The sequence below is a fragment of the Nicotiana tomentosiformis genome, chromosome 9 (assembly GCF_000390325.3).
Source record: "Nicotiana tomentosiformis chromosome 9, ASM39032v3, whole genome shotgun sequence".
NCBI classification, from domain to species: Eukaryota; Viridiplantae; Streptophyta; class Magnoliopsida; order Solanales; family Solanaceae; genus Nicotiana; species Nicotiana tomentosiformis.
In genome coordinates, this window is record NC_090820.1 from 41790806 (window position 1) to 41801309 (window position 10504).

At 42.3% G+C, this 10504-nt stretch overlaps 1 protein-coding gene across 1 annotated transcript; it reads right to left on the minus strand.

Moving 5' to 3' along the window:
• Positions 1–5552: 5552 nt before the first annotated feature.
• LOC104091578 (mavicyanin) lies at positions 5553–8802 on the minus strand. Its single transcript, XM_009596946.4, has 2 exons — positions 8400–8802; positions 5553–6078 (listed from the first exon to the last, which is right to left on the minus strand). Exons 1-2 carry the CDS (start codon positions 8581–8583, stop codon positions 5714–5716), a joined length of 549 nt encoding a protein of 182 aa, XP_009595241.1. The 5' UTR covers positions 8584–8802; the 3' UTR covers positions 5553–5713.
• Positions 8803–10504: the final 1702 nt, after the last annotated feature.

Consider the following 10504-nt stretch of genomic DNA (forward strand, 5'->3'; position numbering starts at 1 on the left):
AGAAAACATCAGTCGCGACTCTGAAGGAGACCGACAAACAGCAGCCATAGAGGCAGCTGGAATTTTTGGTAAATTTGAGGTCCTCCAGTAGGAGCGTGCCGAGGATTTAGCCAACAGGGAACAAGAGGCAGACAGGGTGACTGCCATGCAACAAACCATAGACAACTTGACAGGCCAGCTAAATGTTGTCAATGCTGCTTTACAAGGCCTACTTCGAGGAGGCGGAAACCAGTTTGGGGGTGGTGTGAACCTCGCCCCTATGGCACAAAAGCTGAAGATTCCTGAGCCAAAGCCATACAGTGGAGCTCGGAATGCCAAAGAAGTGGAAAATTTCATTTTCGACATCGAGCAATACTTCGATGCCGTGGGAGGCCTAGAAGAAGCTAAGAAGGTAGCAACTGCTGCCATGTATCTTCAGGGTGATGCCAAACTCTGGTGGCGGGTGAAGTACGAAGCCATCAAGGCTGGTGAAGATGCCCTCGAGACATGGGCGGAACTGAAGGCAGCCATACGCCTACAGTTCTTCCCCGAAAATGTTGAGTACAATGCCAGGAGAAAGTTGCGGGAGCTCCGCCAGACCAAATCAGTGCGAGATTACGTGCGGGAATTCTCCGCGCTCATGCTGAACATCCGTGACATGGGGGACAAAGACAAACTCTTCACCTTCCTGGAAGGGTTGAAACCTTATGCCCGGATGGAGTTGCAGAGACAAAGGGTAGACACGTTGCCTAAGGCAATCCAAGCAGCAGAGTGCCTTGGGGATTACCAAGTGGAAGCCCGGAAGGATAGGCCTCAACAGCCTGTCCGAGGAGGATACAAAGGGGGCCAACCAAACACTAGTGGCCCTAGCAGAAGTGGAGGAGACCGGAGTGCACCCAAACCCAAGGCTCCCTCTTCCGGCAGTACTAGTGTTGCATCTAACAACAATGATCGGGGGAGGAAGCCCCCCTCAGGATGTCGTCATTGCGGCGGACCACATTGGAATAATGAATGCCCACATGCACAGATGAACGCCCATCAAGCTTTTGAGGATGGGACGGATGACGACGCCGATGATGCGGACCAGACCGAGCCAGTAGGTGCATTCAATGCAATTGTTGGCTCCATTTCTGAGCCCTTAGCGGGAACCAGTGCCGGTATCCGCAAGAAGAAGGACCCCTGTCCAATTGCCAGGAAAGGAAATAAGAAGGCGAATTTGAGGACTCCTCCTCATCAAGAGAGGACCTTAATGTTCGTTGACATGAAGGTAAATGGCAAGCCCATTCGAGCAATGATAGACACGGGTGCCACCCACAACTACTTAGCCTCGACTCAGGTGGAGCGTCTTGGACTAGTTGTAGGAAAGGGCAAAGGTCGTGTGAAGGCTATCAACTCACCACCTCAACCAGTAGGTGGAATAGCCAAAGAAGTACCAGTGAAGCTTGGCCCTTATGAAGGAAAGTTCAACCTGCGCGTATTGATCATAGATGACTTTGAGTTAATAGTGGGGTTGGAATTCCTGAGACAGACCAACACCGTGCCCGCACCGTATGCAGACATGCTACTGATGATGGGAGCAAATGGGGCCAAGCCCTGCATTATTCCGTGTATTCCCATGAAGATGGCAGCCGAGAACATCTCGGCCTTGCAGTTGAAGAAGGGGGTAAAGAGACATGAACCCACGTTCCTGGCTACCCTCTACATGGAAGATATAGAATGCTCCTCGGGTCCCATTCCTGCACCCGTGAAGGAGTTGCTTCTGGAATTTGAAGACATCATGCCACAAGACATGCCAAAGCGCCTTCCGCCTAGGCGAACTGTGGACCATGAGATTGAGTTGGTGCCGGGTGCGAAGCCACCTGCCCGGGCGCCGTACAGAATGTCACAACCCAAACTCTCCGAGCTTCGGAGACAATTGACGGAAATGCTAGACACAGGGATCATTGTGCCCTCCAAGTCCCCATACGGGTCCCCTGTGCTATTCCAAAAGAAACATGATGGTAGTTTACGACTCTGTGTGGATTACCGGGATCTAAACAAAATCACCGTGAAAAACAAGTATCCTATTCCGCTAATGGCAGACTTGTTTGATAGACTGGGCGGTGCGACGATATTCACCAAAATAGACCTGAGGACAGGTTATTGGCAAGTTCGGATTGCCGATGGTGATGAGCACAAGACGACCTGTGTGACAAGATATGGGTCGTACGACTTCCTGGTTATGCCCTTTGGCCTGACTAACGCGCCAGCCACATTTTGCACCTTGATGAACCAAGTCTTCCGAGAATACATTGACGAATTCGTCGTGGTTTATTTGGATGACATTGTGGTATATAGCCAGACACTAGAAGAACACCTGGAGCATTTGCGGAAGGTCCTAGCCCGATTGCGGGAGCACGAACTATATGCGAAGCTATCCAAGTGCTCCTTTGCTCAGAAACAAATTGACTTCCTCGGACATGTCATCGAGGAAGGGAGGATCAAGATGGACCAGCAGAAGATTCAGGCCATTACAGAATGGCCGCCTCCTAAGGATATACATGCCTTGAGGTCGTTCCTTGGCCTATGCAACTTCTATCGGCGGTTTGTGAAAAGTTACTCCCTCATTGCAGTGCCGCTGACAGAACTTCTCAAGAAGGCCACCCCGTGGGATTGGGGCCCCAAGCGGGCAAAGGCCTTCGACGCATTGAAGATGGCTATGTCCAGTAGCCCAGTCTTGGCCCTCCCTGACTTGGCCAAGCCATTCGAAGTGCAAACGGATGCCTCCGACTATGCACTTGGTGGAGTATTGCTACAAGAAGGGCATCCCGTAGCGTACGAGAGCCGGAAACTGAAGGATGCAGAGCGACGCTATGCCGCCCATGAGAAAGAATTATTGGCTGTCGTTCATTGCTTACGCCTTTGGAGGCATTATCTACTGGGAGCCCCATTCGTGGTCAAGACAGACAATACAGCCGTTAGCCATTTCATGACCCAGCCAAAGCTGAATGGACGACAGGCTAGGTGGCAGGAACTCCTAGCGGAATTTCACTTCAACCTGGAGTACCGAAGTGGAAAGACCAATCATGTTGCTGATGCACTCAGTCGGAGAGCTGATCTAGCATCGATGTGTGTACTCGCCGCCCTAAAGGGAAGCGAAGTAACCACCACCATAAAAGACCAGATACAGGATCTACTCATCAAGGATCCTGCTGCACAGTATTTGGTTGATTTGGTAGGACAGGGCAAGACTCGCCAGTTCTACACCGAAGATGGGTTCCTGAAGGTGAAAGGGAACCGACTTTATGTTCCTAAAGGAGGAGATCTGCGACGGACTCTTCTTGCAGAATGCCACGATACTTTGTGGGCCGGTCATCCCGGCGAGGAACGCACCATGGCATTACTTCGCCGTGCATATTATTGGCCTCAAATGGTCGATGACGTCGCTCAGTATGTGAAGACTTGTCTAGTATGCCAGAAAGACAAGTTAGAACGCTTGACGCAGGCAGGGCTCTTGGAACCACTAGCTGTCCCAGAAAGACCTTGGGAAAGCGTTTCCCTGGACTTCATCACCGGATTGCCCAAGGTCGGAGATCTCACAACTATCTTGGTTGTGGTGGATCGGTTTTCCAAGTATGCTACCTTTATAGCAGCCCCACAATATATATCAGCAGAAGATACAACTCGACTATTCTTGTCTCATGTGGTCAAATATTGGGGCTTACCTAAAGACATTGTTAGTGATCGCGACTCACGCTTCACTAGCAATTTTTGGACCCAACTCTTTAAGTGCCTCGGGTCAAAATTGAGTCATAGCTCAAGTTTTCATCCGCAATCTGATGGCCAGACGGAGCGATTCAATGGCATGCTAGAGGAATATCTCCGGCACTTTGTGACCGGATCGCAGAAGAATTGGGTGAAGCTTCTGGATGCTGCTCAACTGTGTTTCAATTCACAAAAGAGCTCAAGTACCAACAAAAGCGCTTTTGAAATTGTTACCGGACAGCAACCGCTACTCCCACACACAGTGAACGCACCAAACATGTCAAAATCTCCTCGGGCTGCTAGCTTCTCAAAAGAATGGAAGCAAAATTTGGAGATAGTGCGGAGCTATCTTGTCAAAGCCCAAAAGCGGATGAAGAGGCATGCTGATCAGAATCGCCGCTTTGTGGAATACCAGGTGGGAGACAAAGTGATGGTCAAAATCCCAAAGCGGTACTTGTTTGCAGGGGTCCATGACCCTCGCCTATTGCAAAAATATATTGGACCCTTGTCCATTGAAAGGCGCATTGGGAAAGTTGCATACCGGGTGGATACCCCAGCTTGGTGGAAAATCCATCCTGTTTTCCATGTCAGTCTCCTGAAACCTTTTCGGGAAGATGTGGAGGATCCTTCACGAAGCCAACTCACAATACCAAGTATTCGAGGCCCCAATTCAACCGGAAAAAGGCGTGCTGAAGCTATTCTTGATGATCGAGTGATTCACGCCTCAAGAAAAGATCACCAGGAGTTCTTGGTGAAATGGCAGGGATGTGATGCAGAGGAGAATACTTGGGAGAGGGGAACAAACCTCAAAGCCTACAAGAGCCTGATTGATGATTACCTTGCAAGGAAGGCGCCGAGGACGTCGCCAACTCAGGTGGGGGAGAATGTCATGGGCGGCTTTCCAACCATGCCCCATGACCCCTTGGACGCGCCCCGTGGCGTCCTGGCCAGCCTCCCAACGCCCGTCGCCACGGTCAGCCCCGTGGTCTCGGCAGCTCCAAGTGACAAGCGCGCATGTGCCTCTGTCGCCCCACCGATAGCCATCGCCAACACCCAGCCACAGGCAAAAGCCAACAGCGCCGCGCGCGCAGACAATGCCGCGCGCGCAGACCCTGATGCTAAAGACAAAGTTGCTGCCAACGGACTTGTTGCTGCTTTGTAGAAGACTAAGTCCTTTTCATTGTAAATATAGAGTAGTTTTGCTGCATTTTCTTTAAGTGTGATTTTCCAGCTTTCATAGATCTAGTCATGTAACTTTGGTTTATTTTTTTAAGCATTATTAAGGGGGACCAAGCAATCAAAACTTTCAAGCAAGCAAACAATTCTCTGTACTGGTGTCTCTCCCCCCGACACCGTCTTGTTTTCTGTAATAGCTTTCATTCAATGCAATCAAGCTTTCTTTCATTCTCAATTCTCTTTTCTGCTCTCTTTCAATTGCTCATGACATTGGTTTTCCCGTACGACACTGACAATCTAGTCTAGCGTACGGAGGGGACCTCAGTTGGCGAACAACAACCGTACTGACATCGGTTGCTTAGCCTTACGTCGCCCTTCCAAGGAACTTCAGAAAGGCGCCGCGTAACATGTATGTGTGTGTGTTGTGTGCAATGTATATATTGGAGCAGAAGTTGCAAATGCGTTCATTTAACATCAATAGTCAAGAGATGGTTAAATACTTGATTTGAGCATAAAAACAAATGAAGATTTTATCCTTTTCACTATAACACGTCAAAGTTCAAACGTTGCTATATTATAAGGTTATGTTTCTGAACCATGTCAACCCCTCACATTTTCGCTGTTATGTAAAATTTATGATATAACACGAAACGAAAAGTACAATCTTGTACAAACTTTATATCACCACATGACAAAACTGGCATAAACTGTGTTGCAATTATTACATTTTTGGAAACAAGAGATACCTAATGTTTTCAACTTGGGTCATTGACATATGACATAACCGTGCATGTAGAAACCTAAAAAGACTGCCTTAAGCAAAATTAAAAAGAAGAACTAAAGAAACAGCCATAACAATACCAATTTTATTAGGAAGCCAATAAGAGGCATGACTAGGAGAAGGAGCAGGCACTGATGTTACAGCAGGGAGGGGACTGGAAGTAGGAGATGGATTTGGAGACGCCGATGATGAGGTACGAAGAACGTTGATGTCGACTTTTTGGCCTGCTTGGCAATGACCAGGTACACCACAGAGGAAAAAATGGTGGCCATGAGTTGTAATGGTAATGGAGTCATTCCCTGTTGTGTGTGTTGCAATAGGTGAAGATGCATTGCAGGACTGGTACTCAGCATGTGTCACTTGCATCACATTGTGGAATTGTGGGTTGTACTTGAATACTGTCACAAACTCGAGATTGTTAGGAGTAAAAAATAAAAGGATTTAACTTATATACATTGTGACCGAACAATAAGAAGAATCTCGCAATCAATCACAGCTCTGAGTTTGTCTATCTTAATTAATGACTAGGCTATTCAAGTTATATGAGTTTATTTTATAGGTGTTAGACTTCCACAATTTCCAACTTAAGTTACTCCAACAGATCAATTAAGATGTTAGAATATATGTGTATATATATGTAAACATATTTATACAAAGATACTATCAGGTTATTGAAAAGACGACTGTCTATACCAAGCACTGATCAACATGCTACAAGAAGTTAAACTACAATGATATCGGTAATTGCTTGAAGCTTAGTAGTATAACTTAATTAAAAGGTTTGATTTGATGGTCAATATGTAATCAAAGTAAGGCTGAAGAAACTGTTGACAATCTCATGGAATAAATAACATGTCTAAGCCGCTTGTCTCTCCTGGTGATTCTTACCAACAGATCAACTTCAAAAGTATGTTTATCTATCATAATTGGATTGTAGCCCATTCTTACTCAATTTCCAAGTTAGTAATCTACACTTACTATAGACAGTTACCTTTAATTAGTTTTTAAGTAGCTTGATGATACAATTTTGTTTATAAAAGTTAGAGAACGATTGTTTTTTTTTTTGGAAGATTTTCAGGGAAATCCGCAGCCGTTATCCTTCGAGATGCGCACTCACTGTGTCATAGCTCGCAAACCACAAGGAAATGTAAACCACACTAGACAAGTCCGGTGCAACAAGCTCTGACTGAGGAGGCTGCTAGTGAGGGGAACCGATCTTATGTCTCCCATGTGTAAAACCAATCACCCAACCAACTCAGACGACTATTGGGCTTAGAGAGCGATTGTTTGATCAGTGGAAATGAACAAAAATAGCGAGCCATGGATAAAACAATGAGAATGTGGTGCAGGGGTGTTGGAAGTTAGTGGTTGGGACTTGGCCAGTAGTGGGGGCATTCAAATTTCAATCATGAAAGCGTGACACTGATCACTCAAATCAATTCAATAGCAACCCAAATTAAGTAGAAAAGTTATCAAATGTGGCCACTAGTAATTTTAGCCCTTGGACACTTAATATAGTACTAGTAAGTAGTTTTCTGAATTATGGGCAGCCAGGAAATTTAAATAGTTGAAGAAAATAGTATTGCACCACAGTTTTCACCACATTAGGTACCACAAGTCCTACTTCTTGAAAGGCTTGGCCAAGAGAAAGATAGAGTACATATTGGTGGGGACCTTCAATTTACTCTTATTCAAAGTTAAATTGACTATTTGTCTGACAAAACTAATGTGTAAATAATTAATTATTATGTCAATTGAAGGAAAAATTCAGGATTTAAAAATTAATACACCAGAAAAATAGGTACTCTCTCCGTTTCAATTTAGGTGAACTCATTTGACTGGACACGGAGTTTAAGAAAATAAAGAAGACTTTTGAACTTGTGGTATAAAATGAGGCACATATAATTTGTGTGGCTATAAATCATTAGATAAAGATAAATTATTTCCAAATAAGGAAATGAATCATTCTTTTTGACACGGACCAAGAAAAAAATAAGTTGGCATACAATGAAACAGAAAATGGAGGGTATAAGTTTACGGCGGGGGAGGGGGTCACAAAAATCCCCAGGCCAATAGTGTGAAAGAATAAACTAAATATTTTCCTGCAACTATAAAGAAAAGGGCTTATTTTGTGCAGTGCATGTGTGCCTAAAAGCTAGTATAAAAAATTGAGGCTACAACAGAGTAAAAGGCTATTTTTGTGCAGTGCAAGTGTGCCCATAAGCCAAAAGTGTACTTATTTTTATATAGTTTAATGTGGATAGTGGCAAACTGGGGGGACTGATACCAGTTATTAGAGTTCCCTAAAGTTAGAACAAACAACTGTTTCAATTTTCTTCCAAGAATTTTACATCTCCCTTCTATTGAACCAAATATCTGAATTTCAACTACACAAGAAAATAAACCTAGAAAATGGAGCTTTATGAATCATCCTCCATTCTTTTGGTATGAACAACATGTTTGCAAAAATATTTTACACATGAAAACATTGGAACTTGAAATGGACTCTTTTAGAACCTCCAAGAATGTAATTTTTTACAAAGGATCACAAATTTTTGGAAAAATTGAGCAAAAGTTAGATATTTTCTCCTCATAATACAAAAGATAAAAATTGGAGTATGGGAATCACCATAAAATACCAAGAATTATGAAATCAAAGAGATTTGTTTTTATGTATGTATATGAACGTGAAAGAAAAAGGGAAGAGGAAAGGACATACCAATTGTATCACCAACTTGAAAGGTTTTATTAGCAGCCCATAGCTTGTAATCAACATTACCAATAGTTGTCCAACCAGCTGAGTCTCCAACCTTATAGTTAACTCCAAGAGAGAGCTGCAGAAAAGAAGCTAAAATTAAGAAAACCAAAGCCATTTTCGGTCTGTTGTCAAGAACAAAAGCCATGGATATGTACTGAGAATTTAACTATTTGGTTTTTAGAGGAGGGGTTTTTTGTCTGCTTTTGAGTTTCACAAGAGAAGACAACTGAAGAGTCTCATTCTGCTTCAGCAGTTATATATATCTTTAGGCGAAACCAAATGGAATTTTTGAGAATTACATTTCTGCTGCTTGTGATAATGATGGACTTCTTTAATTAAAGCGCCACTACTAGGAGGCACGCCTCATGCCTTGTTACCCCCCCCCCCCCCTCCAAACCCCCCTAGGTCCCAAACCAATAAAAATAAAAAAATAAAAAAGAGAAAATGGTCCTGAGCGGAAAAGACATGCTTTTTCGCATAGGAAAACTTTAAAAAAAAAAAGTCAAAATCAAGAAATTGTATTTCCAAAGGAAAAGGAATTCAATTATGTATATAAAAAGTAGACTTTTATAGTAGTTATAGTAATTTTAGAATATTTCTTGAAAGCAAAGTTGATGCCCTGAGAATTTCTTTTATCAAAAGGAAACTTAGCTAGCTTTTGGCCATAAATTTCCAAAATTATCCTAAAAAATCTGATTTTGGTGAAGTTTGGTTTGAAGATGAAAATGTGTTTGGACATATGTTTTGAGTGAAATTTGATTTGGAAAAACATGAAACATGACTTATACCCACAAATTTTAAAAACTATCACAAATACCCAACAATACCATTATCAATAACATTCATTATATTATCGCAAACCATATTTCTGAACATAAATAAATTTGATACAAAATTATCATTTTTATAATGAACTACATGATACACTATTAGATGACCGAGAAGACGAAGCAACATCGTTACAAAATAATAAATGGTGGGCTTTTTTATAAAATACAAAAGTTTGGGGTAATTTTAAAAAAATATAATAGTGATATTTTGGCCCAAAATCAGCTATTGAGCTGGTTTTGGGATTTGGCCAAAATGTAGGCAAAATCTATGGCCAAACATGTGTTTGCCAAATAAAATTCAAGTTTATTTTGACAAAATCTATGACCAAACGGGTCCTTAAATTTAGTATAGCTGGCATTTGGCAGAAGTATCAAAAGAAAGTGATTGACTGAATTTAGAACACTGCGGTTGGAAGACTTGAAAGGAAAGTATGTTTGGGTATTGGTGGGTAGTTTGAGTCATACCACACAGGATCTCTTTCACACAAATTAAAGTATGTTGCTTTTAGTTTAGAGGTCAGATTTAATTTGTTTGTTTGGTGTGATCTACAGATTTACTTATAGGGGTAATGATGTCTAGATGAAGAGTAAGCCTTCAAGTTTGGTCTAAGTACAAGATACAGAGCTACTATATGGAACTACTATACTTTAATTGTAAGCACTTCATAAAATGATATTAGTGGTGGCCATAATGCAGTCCGAATCAAAAAATTCGTCCGAATCGAGAATTTTGATTTATCGGTTTCGATTATTCGATTAATTCGGTCGATTGCAGTTTTATATTTTTTAAAACATTGGTGTTCGATGCGGTTTACGATTTTACTTCCTCGATTAGTCGATTAACCGAATAACCGAAGTTTGGGTATGGGAATTTGAGATATTGGGTTCTGGGCTTCTGGCTAGTGATTTCTAAAGACTAAACATATGCCATGACTAAGCATTAGGGAAGTGTGGTGGTTTCGGTTCTCTTTTGGGATTCGCTAATCAGGTAAATTTGTATCAATAAATATATTTTTGTGCTTTAGTAACCATGCATTTTTAGGATGCATAGTATTATAGTGAATAATCGATTTAGTTTGATTATGATATTAGCTAGTGTAGACAATAAAATTGCGTCGAGAAAATTAAAATCAAGACCGAAAGATATTGCAACAATTGTAGTATTTGATTTCAAATAATTTGAGTGTACAATCTATATGAATCCTCTGATTCTTTTTTCCAATAGTAAATAAATTC